This window comes from Colletotrichum higginsianum, chromosome 10, assembly GCF_001672515.1.
Source record: "Colletotrichum higginsianum IMI 349063 chromosome 10, whole genome shotgun sequence".
Taxonomy (NCBI): domain Eukaryota; kingdom Fungi; phylum Ascomycota; class Sordariomycetes; order Glomerellales; family Glomerellaceae; genus Colletotrichum; species Colletotrichum higginsianum.
In genome coordinates, this window is record NC_030962.1 from 1724854 (window position 1) to 1744137 (window position 19284).

Consider the following 19284-nt stretch of genomic DNA (forward strand, 5'->3'; position numbering starts at 1 on the left):
TGTAGAAAAAGGGAAATATCATTTCAAACAACCAGGATTCTGTTGCCCGCGGCCTCTCTCGCTCGTGCTAGCGGACGCCAGTCGGGGTCGTCTTCGGCCCAGAAGGTCTCGAGAAAGTCGACGGCGTCCAAGTAGTGGTTGAACCGGGTGGCCCGGTGGATCGCCGCGAACAGCTCCAGAACCACCTTCTGCCTCGCCCGGTCCCGGTAGCAGGCGGTGCCGGCGATGAAAGCGGGCCACGGCAGGTTCTGGACGAAGACGGCCTGGTCCTCGAAGCCCACGAGGTGGCGGAAGAGGCCGGAGGCCGCCGCGTCCCACTCGGTGCTGCCCTCGTCGGCGCAGCCGAGGCACCGGAACGAGTACAGCAGGCCCGCGTTGTGGTACACCTCCACCAGGCGGACGAAGTCGCGGGACAGCCTGGACCCCGCGAGCCCCATCCGTCCCGCCGCGATCAGGTCGGCGCCCCGCGCCTGCGTGAACTCGGACTGGACCATCCGCAGGGTAAGGCGGCGGGGCCCCCCGGGTTCTGCGGAGCCGGCCGGGAGGTCGGCGTCCGTCGATGCCGTCGATGTGCTGAGGGTGACCTCGTGCAGGAACGCGAGGTACTTGGAAAACAGCTGGTCGTCGGAGCCGGGCGCGGGCGTGATGGCGTCTCGGATGAGGGACGGGTCGAAGGACGTGGTCGCGCCCAGGATGTTGTCGATGGCCAGCTGGTTCCGCAGGAACGCGAAGAGCTCGCGGCCCCCGGCGGTCCAGGTCGCGTCGCCGAAGAGGTTGACGATGGTGCGGGCCGCCCGCCGGTGGCCGTCGGCGACCTGGGGCGAGCAGCGGGCGTTCTCGAAGTTGGCCATGATGAGGATCGACGCCAGCATCCACTCGGCGTCGGCCATGTCCTCCTGCTGGTCCAGCTCGGAGCCCCCCATGAGCCTCGTCGTCATCTCCCGGGCCCGTCTCCGGAGCAGCGTCAGGCACCTGTTGCGGGAGTCCTCGGCGATCACCGTGATGCTCTCCGGGGGCAGGGTCCAGGTGCCGTGCTGGGCCGCCAACGCCATGATGGCGAAGCGGATGGCCGGGTGGCTCTCGGCGAGGGGCACGACTTTTCGGCGGTAGAAGTTCTCGTCCGAGTCCAGCCAGACCATCAGGCCAGCCACGTTCTGCCTGTAGTAGTCCACAAAGGCCGTGGTGGGGCCGAGCAGGTCGCATCCCGCGGCCCTTGGAACCGTGTCCGGCCCAGACACGACGGCTTGAGTCATGGAGCCGCCGGCTTCGCGAGGTCTCGGGATATGCGTAGAAACGTCGAGTGAAGGTCGATGAGAGGTTGCTGGTTCATCTTGGACCCGGGGCCCGGGCCGAACGGGGACCGCCCGACCCCGAAGATATCCTCTAGCTGCCACCCCGTTCACCCATCGGAGCTGGCGGTTATAGCCAGGGCACTCCAGACCCTTCTTGTGGCATTTGGCGCACTTCGGGCTCTGGAAGTCGCACCGGATCCGACGACGCTCACAATTGGCGCAACCTTTACTCGTACATGTCACCGTCAGTGGTCATAGAAAGCGACGTTTCGTTTCGATTGCTAAGGAGATGGGTTACCTTTATGGTGGGATGTGAGCGCTTTGGCGGTGGAACCGGCACGGCTTCTCTTCGCGTGTCCTTCCGACATGATATGTAACAGACATGACGGGGGTTCTTTAAATCATCGAGGGCTTGTTGCTGGCTCAGTTGCTGGCTGGTCAAGGAGGGGCTGAAGGAAGGATTTGCCGGCCGAGTGCGGACAGACAGCGGGGGTCATCATTTTTTATCTCATGTTCGTTCCGGCAAAATGGGTCTCCGGCAACGGGCCCGGTTGGTCGGTGCGCGGATAAAGTCAAAAAAATGACTTGGAGAGGAACAAGTATATGCTTCTGACTTGGTCTAGCTTCAAGGATAATCAATGGTGATATTGTCGAGTTCGAAAAGGTGTTCTATGCCCAAATCGTGACTGATTGATTTTGGGCAAGGGGGTTCGGACGGTTTACCTGGGAAACGGACATGCTCTCGTTTCAAAATAACTGTGAGTTGCCGAGAAGACATTGGTCATGAACTAGCAACAGCATCTCACTTGTCTGTTCTGTTGATTGCCTCTTGGGCGGCAACCCCAAATATTTCTTCAATCCATCGAGGGGTTGAACCTCATCACGAGATGGATCACCAGCACCTTCGTTACTTCTTGAAGTCATGTTGCGTCTCCCCCTTCCAAATGAAAGGGTTTTTCAAATCTTTGTCTTAGACCAGCCAAGTGGCTTGATGGTGTATAGATCTGGTCCTGGCTAATTCTCGCCTGTCGCCCAATTCGCTGGGGCAGACTCAATCACACACCATAGCTGCGATGTAGAACATGCTAACGGGTATCGGTTTGAGTAAGATTCCGTCGGCGTGGCACTAAGCCTAGCGGCATCAAATCTTCTTACCTCAGGGGAATCCCGTCACCTGCCTTGGCATCTCAGTTTAGTCAGTGTCTAGTCCGTCCCAGTGACAAATTAGGTGAGTAACGTGAACAGCGCAAGATGGCGACTAGACAACAAGACTCCCAAGCCAAGCCTCAGCTGAAGGGAGCCAGACGAAGCTAAGCTTCCGCGCGGGCTTATTCTCCGATAGAGGCAGATCGGGGATCACTAGCCGGGATCTTGAATGAAAGCCTAAGATGACAACTACACAGATCTCACTTCTAGAGGTGGCACTTTGTGTTCGGGACTCTGGAAGTCATTGAATTATATGCGAGAGGCCCACTGGTTGGCTTTAACTGGACCTGCACGATGGTGATCATCTGGCTCGTCTCATGGAGAGGAACCACTTGAACACCCACTGTCTCTCCATTCTTCTTCTTCTTCATACCGAGCTTCTTCACCTTCTCACGCCGCTCAGTGGCCCAGCCCACTCGCCTTTTTGATCAGCAGCCCAACTTGGCTGGTGGTGAGATGCTTGAGATTGTGTCACATCAGACATGCATTGGCGCAAACATCGCAATGAATAACACGGCAACCTAAGCCGTATTATCAATGTCACTAATGTGGTCAGCATGGCCACATGAGTTGTATGGAGGGCAGGGGGTCAACGCGGCCAGGATGGTCAAACCCATCTTCATGTCTACGTGGGTTGCATTCTTCGCACCATGAAGATGGCAGATGCTCACGTTTAAACAACTATATAAATGGCGGACGTCTTGGCGACTTGGCGTCTGTGTTCTTTCTTCTTCATCAAGATCACATTCTTGTAAACATTTCCCTGACTTGCAAAGAACTTAGCTACCCGCGTGATCAACCTTTCTTTCTACTTGCAACCCCCAACATCCCCCCCTCAAAGAATCCAGGATGACTCGCATGCTTTCCATCCTAGCCACTGCGGGCATAGCAGCTGGAGCTCTCTACGGCGTTGACGGCCGTCCGTCACCAGTCGCTCCCACGCCCGTCAATACGGCGGCCGACATCCAGTATACGTCAACTGCCAGCGCCGACGTGGCGGCGGCAGCGGCAACGGCCAAGACTCAGTCGCCCGTGTCGAACGTCAAGGGGAAAGCCTTCAACCGCATCGTGCAGATCTACCTCGAAACCACGGCGTACGAGAACGCCATTGCCGACGCGAACTGCAAGGCCCTTATAAAGCAGGGCATACTGCTGTCCAACCTCTACGGTGTGGCGGCTCCCAGCCAGCCCAACTACGTGGCGCCGGCCAGCGGTGACTATTTCGGCACCAACAGCGACTCGTTCCTCCTGGTCGACCGCAACGTGTCCACCATCGTCGACCTGCTCGAGGACAAGGGCATCAGCTGGGGCGACTACAACGAGGGCCTGCCCTACACCGGCTTCGAGGGCTTCGAGTACTCCAACCCCGTCGAGGGTGACTACGCGCGCAAGCACAACCTGCTCGTGCGCTTCGACTCGGTCACGCTCAACCCGGACCGCCTGGCGAAGCTCAAGAACCTGACGCTCTTCTACGACGACGTGAAGAAGAAGCGTCTGCCGCAGTGGGCGTTCGTCACGCCCAACCTCTACAACAACGGCCACGACACCAACATTAGCGTCTCGTGCAACTGGACGCGCACCTTCGTCGAGCCGCTGCTGAGGAACCCCGGCTTCGACGACGGCAACACGCTCGTCTACGTCACCTGGCAGGCCAACGGCCAGTACCCGACGGCCCGCAACCACGTGGCCGGCATCCTGCTGGGCTCGGCCGTGCCCCGGAGCCTGGCGGGGACCGTCGACGACGCCTACTACAACCACTACAGCGAGCTGTCGTCGGTCGAGGCGAACTGGGGCCTGCACACCCTGGGCCGCTGGGACGTCGGGGCCAACGTGTGGCGCCTCGTCGGCCGCAGGACGGGCGACGCGGTCCGCGCCTGGAGCGCCAGGGTCGCCGGCGACAGCTTCGCCAACTACTACTGGAACCAGAGCTACGGCGGCGTCTTCAGTAGCGCCTCCAACACGTCGCACCTCTACGTCGCCCCGAACCTCGGCATCCTCGGGGGTTACTGCCGGACCGTGCTGCCCGCCATCGCCCGCCTGTGGTACGGCTCGACCCTGCCCGGTTACTACCGCGACATCATCGAGGTGCCTGATGCTCTGCATCCGCCCAAGGGCTACGGGGTGCCCATCGGGCTCGAGCCGGCCGAGCCCATCACGACTCCCATCCGTGTGTATCCCGTCTAGAATGAGTGGTGTACGGCTCTTATGGCCTCAAGGACTTGGGAGATATAGTTGACGAGGGATGTTCCTCATGGACATCTGACCTGATGTGTTACGGTATCAAGGTCTGCTTCAACTTGTATCTAGCACCTTTTTATGAAACTAGAAACAACTCTCAATGATCTGACATCTCCAGGTCTGAAATGTGCCAGTGCAACCTCGCATGCAGAGAGAATAGAGGGTTTTGCTGCTGATACACACAGCCACCCTGCCAGCCTCTTGTGATGTGCTTGTGTCCTGGCTGACGCTTTCTACAACCTTGAACGCCCACCATGGGGTCCTACTACAAGTACACAAAATGGAAAACACGGTGCCAAACACCAGAGTAGAAACGTAACAGGCTATGTGTGATCGTTGTCAGCGCCGGTTGACTCTGCTGCTTAGGAAAAAAGTAGAGAAAGACTTAAGCAGAACCGTCGCTGCTTTAGCAGCATCATGCTCAACCCCACACGATGCAAGCTAGTATCCAAGAAGATATCATAACAGCATCCTCGCTTACAGCGCAAGATCGTGCTCAAAGCCTAGTGGCTCATGGATCTGGCCGCCAACATCATACGATGCTGCGGACGATCCTCCCTGAACCCCCTTTACGCCTGCTGGAACCCCGCCATCGAGGCCACGCAGGCTGGCATGTTGTTAGAGCTCCACACTCTTCGTTTCTTTACTGTCTTGATAACCCCTCTCTTAAGGTGGCTCCAATAGAATGGTCTCTTGCAAACACCTGCACCTTCGCCGTCTTGATAGGCCACCTATAGCCGTATCTTGGCAGGTTGTAACACACACACACACACACACCAGCATTTCAACCGGTCAAGGCAAACAAACGCTTTAATTGCCTCATTCTGCACTCTTACCCCGCAACAGGATCGAAGCTGTGTGACCATAACAAACAGACCTCTCTCCATTGGGGAGGGGGAGCGTAATTACGACGTCGACACTATACCAGACACGATCATGGAGTGTTCGATAGGTTGTAACTAAGGTACGTTACCAAGGCGGTCCCTCTTAAGGTCGCACAGGTATCGATTGGTTGTAACCCCCCCCCCCCCCCCCCCCCCTTTCACTACCCAGGACTCCTCCCGCTGAAGACGGGTAGAAGACGTCGGCCCGTCGCGCCTGGCCGAAGACCCTAGTATAATTGGTTGACGCTTTGGAGGCGGTCTCAGCCAAGCCTTGCCCTGCCCGCCCACACCGATTGGACGGGTTGCTTTGAGGGGTCTTCCTGTACAGTATCCCATACATGCTGGCGGCTGAGTTCGGCTTATAAGTTATGCCGGCCTAGTAGCTGTGATGTATACGCATCCAGCTCGCCTTGACTTTGTAGACTTGTCGCCAGTTCGCTCTGGTGATGATTCGTAGTATACGCTACCTACGCTGGTCATCGATACAGAAATAATACGGTACCACGCCAAAACACTCGTGTTCAGTAGGGTCGTCTCCATCCACTGCAGCTTCGGGCAGTAATCTCAAAGAAGGTCGCCTGGCCAAGAGCTCTTGCACGGCGTGCTCAAGTTGTAGGTGGTTGTTGAGAATGGTTGGTTATCCGATGCACCTTTTCAACCCCCCCCCGCATACAAAGGGACAATATCTTTCCTCACTGGGGGGCCGGTGTGGACGACATGCAATGTTATACACCACCAAAAAGCCCAGTTGCACATCTGTGGCTTGAATCTTTGCTTCATGTAGCTTGTTGTAGGCAGAGCCAAATCACTCCTGTCGCCAGAATACGAGATGGCTGCTTGGGATGGTTGCAACGCCGACTTCTGCAATGCAGCCATTCACGAGAATGGAAACATTTGTCTATGTCTTCACTGTTCTCCGTTGATACTCCGTTAGTTCCGTCCAAGATACTCCCTCCTTGATGAGAGAGAGGTGGACTTTCACATGCAATGTGTAGAGGAAGACGACCAGGTTGCTGCCTCCTCCATGTATACGAGTCAAGAGCTGGTGATCGATTATAAGTAGGAGCCTTTTCCTTCCCATTAGGTTCCCAAAATCCAAGCTCAAACAACACAAGACTTCCTCCTCCTTTACCACTCTTTTGCAACCCATCAGTTCTTCACCGGCCACTACTGAGCCCCTCTCTCCTCTATCAACCTGCAAGAATGTCAAACAAGACCTTCGATTATGGCGACCTGAGAATCTCCATGACTTCTGCTTATAGCTGGGTCTGGGATGACACCGGCACCGGTGCCCGTCGAAGTGTCTGTCTATGGACACCATCCCCTCAGGGGAACCTCTGCCCGCTCGGAGACTACGCTGATCCCGCAGGCTATTACGAAATCAACGGTGGCAAGCGAGCATCGCTCATCGTCGGGCAGAACCCCAACACGAGGCCGGCCAAGTCGGCGGTAGCCAGACCAACCGACTACACTCGGATCTGGATCGACAGTGGCTCTGGCGGCAAGCACGACGGTGCCATCTGGCGCCCAGTGGCTCCCTCAGGATACGTGGCACTGGGTGATGTTGGCTGCTATGGGTACGGCAAGCCCAACGTGAACAAGATCTGGTGTGTGCGCGAGGACCTCGTCGGCTACGGCAAGTTCCTGGCGAGCAGCGCCTGGGACGACGGCGGTTCGGGAGCGAGCCAGAACGTCTCCCTCTGGGCGACGCAGACGGACACCGTAGGCGTCGATGGCGCAGCGAACATCCCCATCATGGCCGACACGTTCCGAGCGCAGAACAGTTACACGCGGCCGGGCGGTGAAGCCGCTCGCGTTCTGCTGCTGCCGGTCGGGAAGCAATATCAACGATTCGACACCAACATACCCGCGCTTGATCCGAACAAGCTTCCCGAGAAGGGCGACCAGTTCTCGAACCAGGACCAGTGCAAGGTGACGCTTCCGTTCCACTGCTACTTCAGCCCGACACACCAGGAGAGCTTGGACAACATCCGCAACCCGTTCCTGACCATCAGCCGGTCCATCGCGTGGTTCGTGGAGGGGGTGTGGGCGAACAAGACCTCCAGCCCCTTCACGCGCTCCCAGAGGCTCCTCTACGGCGTCAGCAAGGAGACGCGCGAGGAGATGACGCACAGCGTCGGCGTGGAGATCTCGGCCACGTACGGCGTCGAACTGGCCAGCGCCTCCGTGAGCCTCAACTACCAGTTCACGTACAACACGTCGACCTCGTTCACCGAGTACAGCGAGAGAGAGGTCACGCAGTCCTTTGACGTGACCGCGTACTACGCCAAGGTGCTCTTCTCCAAGCACGTCTGGATCAAGTGTTCGCGCCTGGACAGCCCCGTCGTCTTGCATCAGATGGAGGTGACGGCGAATGACGACATCTACTTTAGCGGCTGCGACCTTCCACATGCGTAGGCTTCTTTGGCTTCAATGGCAAGTTTGGGAGGTGGGCGAGATTGACGCATCGGGGGGCGGGGGGGAGGCTGGAGGGCTTGATTGGAGGGGGGGGATTGAAGAGCTTGTCCTTTTCAACAAAGAGACAAGACTTGACACTCTCTTATGATGGCGTGGTTTGTTATAAGCAACACGGCACGTGTCTTCTGCTTCTACTCAATCTTGTACTGTTTGTTTCTGTCCGCAAGCTACTTGTAAATTGAGTGTAGCGTTTGGTAATGTTTCTTTCTCCCGTGTTACGTATCGGGAGGACCTTTAAAGCTGAAAGACATTCTGTTTGGACCCTAACCCGTCTATTTAAGGGACTTGAAATACACCAGCTGATGGTAAAGAGGGCTAGAACTGGATGTGGTCACCTATTCATGCCTATCCTCTATCCCACGGCCCATGACATCCCGCCATCGGACGCATATATGATAGGCCTGAAATTCTTTACCTTCGAGGTGCCATCCATGGCCAGCTTACGGACTTGTGATAGCACCAGAAGAGAAACTCTGTGAACAAAACAGGAACACGATGCCGAAGAATATGATGATGGCGAGCCACAGGAGGAGGAGCAGAAATCGGTATAGACAGTGATAGGAGCCGTCAAAATGACGAGGGGGTCTAGAACTATTACAACACAGCGCCTCCAAAAGCAGCAGGCAATTATCCAAAGCTTCAAGAACATCAACAGCTTCCCGACCATGTACGCATGGTAACCCAATCTAACACGAAATTCTTAACAGAATTCAACGACGGAAACTGGAGCGGAAAGCGTCCCGGGCGGTTGCAGATTGTATGAGACTGATTATGTAAGACTTTAGGCACATAGATGCTGCGACCTTGATCAGACCTGTTTAAATTCCTTGCCTTGTCTCTATAGACGACACTCGCTTCTCTTGCCATCACATACAGCTATGCCCACTAGAGAACTCATAGTACTGTCCGCTATTCGGACACAATTCGATGAAACGCAAAATTTAGTTGAGTTAGACAACTAGGCAGTATCACATCATCACCACACCTCTGCAACAGACCAAAACTACCACTATTACAAGCTACCGCTGTTGATGGACCTGGGGTTGGTAATCAAACAAGCAAGTCCTCGCCGATTCACATGAAAGAACAGACTTTGAAGACCCTGCGTCGTTGCAATATCTGTTGATACCTGCAAAGAAACAGGCCAAAAAAGTCCCAGTCTCGTGGCCCTCACCCTTCTTCCACTACTTTGCATCAGGCCTCCTTTCCTATTCCAGCAACCTTGCCAGGAGGAAAGTTCTGGAGATCTGGGAGACACCATTCCTCCCGAGCACGAGGGCTGAAGAGGAGGTCCTTTGAGTAGAACTGGTTCCACCGAAAAACGTCCATCAAGCTGGGGGATTCCAAAAGAACTTGCCCAAAGCCGTCTCGGCTGGGGAGGCACGGCAGCCCACGCTTGACCTGGTAGCCAACTCCAGCTAAGCGGAGCTGTACAAGCCAGAAGGTAGTCATGGTTCTTCAGGTCCAGAGACCAGCCGGTCAGCGTCTGCAGGTACTTGGAATACGCGTCCGCCAGGCCTCACCTGTGGGGGCTTTTGGGGAATTTCTTCGAGTCCGCCTCTCGCAGTCGATTCAGAAGGAGAACGAACACGTCAGAGCACGCAATAATTCCCTTGCCGGCACCGGCGGCATCCAGCATGACAAAATAGCCTACCCGGAGGTGGTTGTAGTGGTCCCAAGACTCGATCTTGCAGTCCGTGATCGATCTCCAGAACGCGTCGGAGCTTGGGGCAGCCTCGTTCGCTTCGAGGATCTGCGGTTCCAGTAGCTTGAGGTCCGGAGGCACGTAGTCCTGGGAGACCTGAGGCTTTCCCACCGCGTGGCGAGGCGGTCCGGTTGCGCACCTGTCCTTGAGAAACTCGGCGATCTCGTCCACGACAGCCTGCATCCCGTCGCTCGTGCGGGCGCTGAGGCCAGGCGTGTCGACGATCCTGACGGTCCAGTCACCGGCCCACTGTGCGTCGACGGAGTCCAGATAGCGCCTCGCCTTTCCGACGTATTGCTCTCTCAGGGCGTCTGGAACGAGGTCCTGCTTGTTAAGCAGGATCCACATGTCGCAGCACTCGGTCTCGTTTCGTATAAAGGACATTGATCTGGAGAGCTCCTCAACGGCTTCGACGAGTCGGTCTTGGTCGAAAACGTCGATGAGGAAGATGACAAAGTCTGCTTTCTGCGGGCGACTGGATCCCCAAGGCGTCCTGAACCCATTGCATCCTTTTAATTCGACGCGTCAGCCCTGGCGCGTGAGGGTCTCGACAGGCACATCGTAGCTTCGTCGTCCAACTCGCCGGAGGCTCAGCTTCACTCACCTCCAAATGACATGAGCTCATAGGTCGAGCCGTTGTTGAACCTAAAGGTCTCGATGAGTTGGCCTGCGAGGTAATTCGGCGGGACCCGCTCGACCTCTTTCGCCCCTTGCATGAAGCGATACATTGCCGTCTTCTTGCCTGCGACGTCCAGGCTGATGATGAAGGCCCGGTGAGGGACGAGCCCTTTGCGGCGGAAAGACACTGAGGAGATTAGCATGCAGCAGCATGCAGCTCATAGAACTTACACATTGTGAAATCGACGACTGTGGCTGGTTTCTTCGAGTATGGAGCAAGAAAAAACCAAACAAGAACAGTGAAATACTTGTGACTAGGAGTTGACGTATTTTGAGGTCGGCGAAGAGTCTGTGTCTCCAGGGGAAAGTGCTTTTAAGTAAAGTCATAAGCGCCAATTATGACAAGACAGATCCATGCGGTGTCGTTGAAATGTGTCCTCACTTGGTTGTAAACGCTTAGACGGGCTAATGATGGGCAACCAGAATTGACCCCAAAAGGTGCAGGCAACAGCCGAGCCAGGTACAGCGTCATATTACCCGCTATTCGACCTGGCTTCTCCGGAGTGACGGAAGAGCATATTCTAGAGAACCTGGCGTGAGGGAAAGCACTAGATGAGGGAGTGTAATGCGGAAGAAGATTAGGAAGACGTACATCTCCGGGTGGAGGCTTTGGCTATGAACATTACATGTAGTGAGAATTGGGGTACACACGTTGCAGCGTCGATAGGAATTGGGGCGGAACCGAAACTCCAGGTCAGGGGATTGGTATGTTATGGCAGTTCTGAGTTGCCAAGAGTAAAGGCCGTTGCTGTGTACTAACTATCCTTGCACCTAATTTAGGGCCAAAGTCGTATCTCAGCGCGTGTCATTACATAGGATGGCGCTAGACCAAGCACATGCTTCGCCCTGAGGGATTTCAGATCTAGGCCAGCAGCACTGCGGGAGTGTCAAATGCAACAACTCTACCGCACTCAAGAACAGGACCCTTGTTGTAGTGAAGCTAGATATACATTAGTAAGTTTATAGGCCCTCTGATGCTAAGATGTGAGTAACGAAGGAATGTAGACAAGGTAAAGTCCGGTTGATGCAGAATAGCCAATGTGGTGGTGTCTCCCAGGTTTTTGCAGATGGCCTTGTGGCGCCAGGCCTCAGCAAGGGCGTCCATGCCCGAGGTCGGTAGGGAATGATAAGGTCTGTCATCGGTAGACTAATTAATAAACGGAGCCTCGGCGGCAGGGAACACACCCTCGCCTAAGATGAGAATCACTGCAGAACGACAAACAAGACCTCGAGCCATGGTTCGATGCACGACAGCGGGTGGCCAGAGGGCGCGGACGTTGTAAACGCTACCCGAGTGGTGTGTAGCTGGTCTTTGAGGGCGCCGTGTTCGGTGTCCCAGGACTCACACCGCTGCTACAGAGATCCTTTCTCCGATCCTGCTCGGTCCTTTTGATGAGGCGTCACAATGGACGGATGCAGCTGTAGACTCTTCCAATCGAAAGAAGGCTGTCCATTTCCGGCAACAAACTGCGTCTGGCTCGAACTGTGGAGCATTTCCCAACTGCTCCACCGATCGGGGGCTTTCTTCTTTGCTGTCGTACGCCTCGGACTGCATGCGTCGAGGCATCGCGGCTATGATACCCAACCACAAAGCCCAGCCTATCGGGACCGTAGATCTCTTTCAACGCCAGCGCAAATTCTGAGGTAGCCCACGCCTAGCGACAACACAATATTTTCCGGTGGACTGTTATAAGAGCTATCCCGCACCCTTGGCATGCTACCTGATGGCCCACCTCTACGAGATTCGAGGGATAGGGACATGTATCCGCGGAGTCTGCTTCCCTCTGATGTCGACATGGACCTACCGCAGCCGTCCCTTGAAGAGCTTTCGAGGGACAGGTCGCCAATCGTTGTAGGCGTTGTGTCTATGTGCCTCATCATTTCCACAGCCATATTAGCACTCCGCCTTTGGACGCGGTACTATATTGTGAAGAAGATCGGCGTGGATGATTATGCCGCCGCTTTCTCTTTAGTAGGTGAAAAGATGGCGGGAAATTTGGGGTGTTTTTCTTTTGGTGTTCGTGAACTGATTTCGAAAAAAAAAAAAGATACCTTTGTTAGGGTGCGGAATATCCCACATAGTCAGTAAGTGCTGTCTCAATCAACCCTGCCAATTGTCTCACCCGGCTGTATGTAGTGATACGGTACGGCCTTGGGCGACATCAACAGACCGTAACGTCGGAAGAGTATGTAAAGTTTAGAAAAGTGAGTAGACAGACAACCCTCGCAACTAGTTCATCGGTTGACTTGCTAACCATTTCCTAGTGCTTCTGGTCTTGTGTATTTTTCCACAGTCTAGGCCACTTGTCTTTCAAGATGTCCTTTCTGTTACAGTACCACCGCGTGTTGTGCACTCCCCGTATGCAGGGACTGTACGCTGCGGCGATGGTTCTTGTTGCATCCTCGGGCATCGGCGTTGTGGTCACATGTTTCGTTTTCTGCGTCCCCCTTGACGGATTTTGGGATCAACGGGTTCCCGCCAGATGCCTCAGCCAGCAGGTCATATTTTACGTTTTCGGGGCGGGCACTATTGTCACGGACATTGTCATCTTCCTGTTGCCGCTGCCAGCGCTGTCCAAGCTTCAGATACCTCGGTCCCAGCGATTCTATCTCTTGGGTATTTTTAGTCTTGGCTTCTTGTGAGTTCTTCTCGCAGACCCCATGAAGCAATCATCAACTGACTCCCCCCCCCCAGCATTGTAGGCATCTCAGTAGTACGTCTACAGTTCCTCAAGATCCAGCCGGACTTCACTTGGTGGAACGTGGATCCTGGTCTATGGTCTATCGGCGAACTCTCGGCCGCAATGGTGTGTCTCTGCTTACCTCCCCTCAAAATATTGGTCAACCGAGCGCGTACTACGAGGACCTGCCCCTCGAGAAACGCAAGCAGCCGCAACTTCGGGGCACTCCCATCGAACGCGCCGCTTTCGCCAAGTTCCAAAATAACCAATCTCAGCACGGCGAAGTCTTCATGTGTGAAGCCTAGCAGCTGCGGCAATGTTGTGGTGGTTGAAACGGAGACACTCCAGGATGCAATGTACCGGCCAACTCCCGCGCTTGCAGTCTGAGGCTTTGTAGGAGTTTATGAGCGGGAGTCGTCGCAGGCAAGCCAGAGGAGAGTGCTGATGACAGGCCGGCGGCAGTAAGGCAAAGCACCTACGTTTGGCCCCATCAAATCCCTCATATATATAGCCTCACACGCAATGAACCTTCCCAACGAGAGTTTAACTATAAAGAGGCTTACCCAATCACATCTTCCTCTTACTTTTACTTTGCCTTTACGTTCTGCTTCACTTGCTCCTTGCTTCGTTACATGCACCAAAAGACATTGGACAGAGCTACGATGAATGAGATACAGGTAGAAAAGAAGAGTGTAATATAAGTCTGTCCTTGCGACTCAGCTCGATGTTGCACGGATACTGGGCTGAGTAAGTTAAAGCTGTAAGTTGAAGCTGTGAAGAGTGATGGGGTCTATCGGTAAGTATTGCATGTGCGTAACTGGGAAGATCCTGCCAACTGTAAGCTTCCACGGCCGCGCAGGGGGGGGAAGTTTTTGTATCCGTTCCATTCTAATCCGAAACCGACCTGCCTGTATCCAAAATGTACTTCCGACATTGCCTACCCGTTCGTTAGAGTTGTACACGTGATTGCAACAAACTCTCCGTTCTCCACTGGTGGAGTTTGTATTGTCAAGGATATCCCTTGGCACATACAGTGACAAGCAACAATACTGTTAACTATATTTATACCTTCTGCTCTTTTCGTTTACAGTAAAAGCTCCTCCTAACGCCGCTATCATCAAAGACAGCGCTGTTTCATTTGGCCCCGGTTTCAAACTTTAAGGACCATGGCTGGCTTTAAGTGATGTGTGACTTGACTGCCCGATCTCTGAATAAAAGTCACCCTCACGCCGGGCAGCTAGCCACCATTTCGATCTCCCGGCCTAGCTTCTGTCCTGGCAAAGATGCGTCCGGCCTCGCCTGCGTATTCGGCCTATCTTTTCCTACTCCAGCAGTGGCCCTTCTTCACGTCGTGCTTTGAGGTCCCCGACTCGGCCAACCTGTCCTCCTGGAGCCTGCCGTCCTGTTTTGTAAGCTCGCCGCTCCCGTGTATGCGCGTTGCTTTTGCGGCGATCCCTTCACTAGTGTTCCAGGCATGCGTTCAGTTCGCTGACGAGCGCCGGACTCGCTAGGCACCATGCATGCGCACATGGTGCGGCAACAACTTTCTCGAGGGCTCTGATCTGATTAATAACACCGCGTGCATCTGCAACGAGGTAGTAGGCAAAGTCTTTGATGGTGTAGCCAACACCTGTCTTCAAGACGAGACGGATTGCAGCAGTCGGGAGTTTTGGAGTGTGTTACTATCCCTCCCCACATTCTCACAACACATACGGCACCCTTTTGCATGCCATTGCAACAAGTTCGCCCGTTTGGTGCCGCGGACTGACATGGAACCTATTCGACCTCAGCTGGGCACCGCGTTGTACGTATACTCCATACAAAAGCCGGGTTCAAAACTTCAAATTCCCCAGTGGCTCTAATAATGAGGTACAAGGACGACTAACCTGACGTGTTTGTAACGTAGTATGCCGATAAATGCGGTATCGGGAAAGCGCTCGAGGAGTTCAAAGAGAACCCTAGCTACGTCCCGCACATTGCCACCATCGTGGGAGTCGAAACTGTATGTTTTGGTGTCCGCCTGGCCTCCAAGGTCTATCGATTTACGTCATGGGGCCCCGACGACTTCCTCATTGCGGCAGCCTACGTAGGAGCCCAACCCCAGAAAGGATGAATGGGACTTCAAGCTAATCCTGCTGCCCCTTTTAGGTCCTTTCCGTCGCGACCTTGCCACTCACGGTTATAAGTTCGTCCTCCTACAGCCGATACATACGCACTCCCCTCGTTCAACTTCACATCGCTTTGCATGAGCCCTTGGACTTCGTCAAAACCGACGCGGATGCTAACACCTATACATCACGTCAGAGGCCCGAGTCGGATACAATCCAAACTTCTGGACCCTCAACTTTGACAAAATCACTCTCTTTGGCAAAGCAAACATTGCTTACAGCATACTTTGCACCGTATCGCTTGGTTGTACCAAACTATCCTTTGTCTTATTTCTATTGCGTATATTTCCTACGTGCAGTAAGAGGTACAAGTGGCTGCTTTGGGGCACCATCACCCTAATAGTCTGCCTCACCCTGAGTTTCATACTCAACCAGTTTCTTATGTGCAACCGCGCCTCGTGTTTGTGGGACAACTCAATGCAGCCGTTGCAGGGATGCAGGTGCCATGACGCGTGGGAAGGAACGGGAGGCTTTCCAGCCATGAATGCGGCGCTGGACGTTTGGTGTAGGTGTTTTTTACCTACTGTTTCTCTCGCTCCGAAGAAACCACTTTTAACCTGGACAACAGTGATAATCCTGCCGGTGAGGCAGGTAGTCAGAACGGGATGGCACTGGAAGCAAAAGTGCCATGCTGCGGCTATGTTCGGTCTCGGGTTCCTGTGAGACTTCTTCTCCGACAGCTATCTACACCGACTTTGGTCTTGGGGTTTAGAAGGACACTGCATGCTGACCTCGACCAGAACAGCAATCACTGCAGTAATGCGAGTAGTGAGCGTACTTCTGCGCGACGATTCTGCAGGTATGCCCCCGCCCCCACCCCTTTGCAGCACAAGTAGCCGCTTGTTTTCCATCTTCCTGGAGAACTTGTCCGTCATTAACCCTGGCAGGTTTGGATCCTTTGGACTTACAGCTGTGGTATGCTCTAGAGTCTGCTACAGCCTTCGTTGTGTATGTTTGTCTTTTCCCAAATCGCTCCGAATGCCAATCCCCAGCTCTACCCCCCCACTACTCTCGATGAGATTTCTTGCGACTCGTCAAGGTCCTACAACTGACTTTTTTTTCCTTCGTCACAACAGGGTATGTATGCCATCTATACGTCTGATGGTGGTACGGAAGATCATTCCACATCTGTGGCCACGATCAGTCACCCGCGCCCCGCCGCTCAAAGAAAACAAAACCTCCCAGCCAAGCGTGGCCGGGCTCAAGACTCCTAGCAACATTGACACAGGCAACGATCTGGTATCGCCACTACAAGAGGACAGTCTCCCACAGCTTGTAGACGTTGGCGGTCTTTTACTGAAAAGGAACGATGTCTGTGGAGTCAGAGCATGCCTACCAAGCCATGCTAAGACAGAAGCGAGTGGGGAATAGTAATGTTCCAATTCCGTTAGTACTTAATGTTAGTGTGATTCCAATGTAGGATATTGGTGAAGTAATTCTTAAGCTACTATGCTCTTATTGTGTTTACCTATCAAGATTTTTATTGCTTTTTAATCAAGAAGTGGAACTCTTTTTTCGGCTAGTCTACATAGTATAGGCACTAGAAATGGGTTGGGGAGAGAAGATGGGACATTTTAAATAAAATGTAATGATAAGGGGGGGGGGAGAAAGTACGGAGAGAAAAACAAAACCCGCATTTCCAGGTCAGAGAGGTAATAACAAATTTAAGAGACAAAGAATTGTTGATGTATTTGCAGACATAAACCAAAGACGCTTTTGAGTCCTTAGAGCTTAATACCTCTATCGCCCTAAGTCAAGAATATGTACTACTTCTGCGTAAAGGCTGTAGCAACGGACAGTACATGTAGTGAGAACTGAGCTGCATGTTGAGGCATCAACAGGGGACTGGGGCAGAACGCAATTATCAATTAGGAGACTGCCACATGGTGGTTTTGTTCCAAAAATGCCATGATTAGTAAAGGCCATGATGTGTACTATCCTCATACCCACGTTGGAGCCGAGGTCGCATCTCCATGTGGCGTCATGGATCGTCACTCCAGCCCAAACAAATGCTTCGCCCTCGCCATAAGGGTGGGATCCTCTTGCACCATGGAAAAGTAAGGGCCTTGGCCCTGGGCCAGCAGCGCCGCGGGCGTGTCGAACGCGACGACTCTGCCGCGCTCGAGAACGAGAACCTTGTCGTAATGAAGCTGGATTTCTGTTAGAACACACTCATGGAACCTTTCTCTCTCTCTCTCTCTCTCTCCCTCTCTCTGATGCCTAGGTGTGAGTAACTGGAGTTGGAACATACGGTCAAGCCCAGTCGATGCAAGATGGCCAACGTGGTGGTGTCTCTCAGGTTCTCACAAATGATTTCGTGGCACCGGGCCTCGGCCTCAGCGTCCATGCCCGAGGTCGCTTGGAGAATGATTAGATCTGTCTTGGGTGGTTGGGTCAACGGAGCTTCGGCAGGGAGACACACCTTCGTCTAAGATGAGAATCTTGGATTTCTGAAGGACTGCCCCAGAAAGAAGAAGCAGCTGGAGCTCGCCCTTGGACAGATTTATGCTTTGATGGCTGTTAGTTTCGGGGGGAGGGAAAAGAAACCACTACTTCCACCGGTCTGGATAATATCTTACTTGGGGCCCACGATGGTATCAAGTAATGGTATTTCTTCCGAGTCTCTAATCCCCGAAAGCTTGTCGATGATGGCCGGCCCGCCGCAAACTCCCAACGCATCCAAGATTTCTTCATCATGATGCAGGCCCAGCGGATCGAGATTTTGGCGGACGGACCCGGAGAAGACAATCTGGGTCTGGGGCATGAGAGCCAGGCTCCGGCGGAGTCGCACAGTCGTCACGCCCGCGATGTCGACGCCATCGATGAGGGTCTCCCCGGCCGTCTGGTGCATCAGTCGCAGCAGACACATCACCATCGAGGACTTGCCGGCGCCGGTCCGTCCCACAACGGCGACCTTCTCTCCCGGGTTGACGGTGAAGCTGACTGACTGGAGAGAATCCGGTAGGCTCGGCTGGTAACTGGCACTCACGCCCCGGAACTCGACTCTGCCAAACTGTGGCCAAGCCGGAGACGGATCGCTGTCCGAGTACGGCGTCGACCCGTTCGACCCGTCACGCTCGACCGGGAAACCGTCTTCTTCCCCGTCGACGGCGACGGCGGAGGAGTACTCGGCAATGCGGGCGACGGATACGGCGTCCGCCTCGAACTGAGCGCTGATCTTGGCGATGTTGCTCAGGGTGCCGGTGACCTGGAAGACGTAGGTCATGACGAACCCCAGCACGCCCGGGTCGGCGGACCCGGCCAGCAGGAGGCCCAGCGCGGCGACTTGCAGGACGACGGACAGCACCTCGAGCCGGACGCCTAGCCAGAGGTCGATGCACGACAGCGGCCAGAGGGCGCGGACGTTGCGCGCGACGAGGTCGCCGAACGCCGCGGCGCGGGCCTCGAGGACGCCGTGTGCGGAGAAGAGGACGCGGCCGCGCTCGGCCTCCTGGAGGTGGTCGAGGAGCGGCGCGCGACTCTCGGCGTCGAGGTGGCGGAGCTCCCGCAGCTTGGCGAGGTACGTCTGCTGGAGGGCGTAGCACGCGGCCAGAAGCGGCGCGACGAAGAGGACGCTGGCGGGCATGGCGGCGACGAGGACGCCGCACGAGAGCGCCAGGTTGACGAACTGGCCGGCGAGGGAGGCGATGGAGCCGTTCAGGGAGCCGTCGACGCGGGCGACGTCGTTGGTGAAGACGTTCAGGAGGCGGCCCGGGGGCGTGGCCTGGAAGAAGGACAGGTCGCGGAGGAGGAGGACGCCGGAGGTGAGCCTGCCGTGCAGCGCGGAGGCGGCCGGGACGATGCAGAGCCGGTAGAGGAGGTGGACGAAGAGGAAGAAGAGGGCGGCCTGGCTGGCGGAGAAGACGGCGAAGAGGAGGAGGAGGTCCCAGGGGAGGGTCTGGGTGGCCCGGTCGACCCGGGCGGCCATCGTCTTGAGGACGTAGGTGCCCATGA

At 55.0% G+C, this 19284-nt stretch overlaps 8 protein-coding genes across 8 annotated transcripts; 5 read left to right on the plus strand and 3 right to left on the minus strand.

Moving 5' to 3' along the window:
• Positions 1 to 23: 23 nt before the first annotated feature.
• CH63R_14010 (C6 finger domain-containing protein) lies at positions 24 to 1660 on the minus strand (the record flags this gene model as incomplete). Its single annotated transcript, XM_018308984.1, has 2 exons — positions 24 to 1516; positions 1591 to 1660. 2 exons carry the CDS (start codon positions 1658 to 1660, stop codon positions 24 to 26), a joined length of 1563 nt encoding a protein of 520 aa, XP_018151302.1.
• A 1687-nt stretch (positions 1661 to 3347) lies between these two features.
• Positions 3348 to 4682, plus strand: CH63R_14011 (Acid phosphatase; the record flags this gene model as incomplete). Its single annotated transcript, XM_018308985.1, has 1 exon — positions 3348 to 4682. One exon carries the CDS (start codon positions 3348 to 3350, stop codon positions 4680 to 4682), a length of 1335 nt encoding a protein of 444 aa, XP_018151303.1.
• A 2141-nt stretch (positions 4683 to 6823) lies between these two features.
• On the plus strand, positions 6824 to 8038 carry CH63R_14012 (uncharacterized protein; the record flags this gene model as incomplete). Its single annotated transcript, XM_018308986.1, has 1 exon — positions 6824 to 8038. The coding sequence occupies one exon, from the start codon at positions 6824 to 6826 to the stop codon at positions 8036 to 8038; it is 1215 nt and encodes a 404-aa protein (XP_018151304.1).
• A 1254-nt stretch (positions 8039 to 9292) lies between these two features.
• Positions 9293 to 10656, minus strand: CH63R_14013 (ADP-ribosylation factor; the record flags this gene model as incomplete). The annotated part of the gene is made up of 4 exons (XM_018308987.1): positions 9293 to 9554; positions 9622 to 10312; positions 10408 to 10608; positions 10653 to 10656. 4 exons carry the CDS (start codon positions 10654 to 10656, stop codon positions 9293 to 9295), a joined length of 1158 nt encoding a protein of 385 aa, XP_018151305.1.
• Positions 10657 to 12276: 1620 nt separating this feature from the next.
• CH63R_14014 (Integral membrane) lies at positions 12277 to 13549 on the plus strand (the record flags this gene model as incomplete). Its single annotated transcript, XM_018308988.1, has 4 exons — positions 12277 to 12482; positions 12572 to 12686; positions 12747 to 13120; positions 13177 to 13549. The coding sequence occupies 4 exons, from the start codon at positions 12277 to 12279 to the stop codon at positions 13547 to 13549; spliced, it is 1068 nt and encodes a 355-aa protein (XP_018151306.1).
• Positions 13550 to 14931: 1382 nt separating this feature from the next.
• CH63R_14015 (uncharacterized protein) lies at positions 14932 to 15670 on the plus strand (the record flags this gene model as incomplete). The annotated part of the gene is made up of 4 exons (XM_018308989.1): positions 14932 to 14966; positions 15016 to 15031; positions 15069 to 15248; positions 15311 to 15670. 4 exons carry the CDS (start codon positions 14932 to 14934, stop codon positions 15668 to 15670), a joined length of 591 nt encoding a protein of 196 aa, XP_018151307.1.
• Positions 15671 to 16089: 419 nt separating this feature from the next.
• On the plus strand, positions 16090 to 16544 carry CH63R_14016 (uncharacterized protein; the record flags this gene model as incomplete). The annotated part of the gene is made up of 2 exons (XM_018308990.1): positions 16090 to 16245; positions 16407 to 16544. 2 exons carry the CDS (start codon positions 16090 to 16092, stop codon positions 16542 to 16544), a joined length of 294 nt encoding a protein of 97 aa, XP_018151308.1.
• A 777-nt stretch (positions 16545 to 17321) lies between these two features.
• CH63R_14017 (Multidrug resistance-associated protein 7) lies at positions 17322 to 18916 on the minus strand (the record flags this gene model as incomplete). The annotated part of the gene is given in 4 exon segments (XM_018308991.1): positions 17322 to 17480; positions 17582 to 17733; positions 17753 to 17838; positions 17910 to 18916. The coding sequence occupies 4 exon segments, from the start codon at positions 18914 to 18916 to the stop codon at positions 17322 to 17324; spliced, it is 1404 nt and encodes a 467-aa protein (XP_018151309.1).
• Positions 18917 to 19284: the final 368 nt, after the last annotated feature.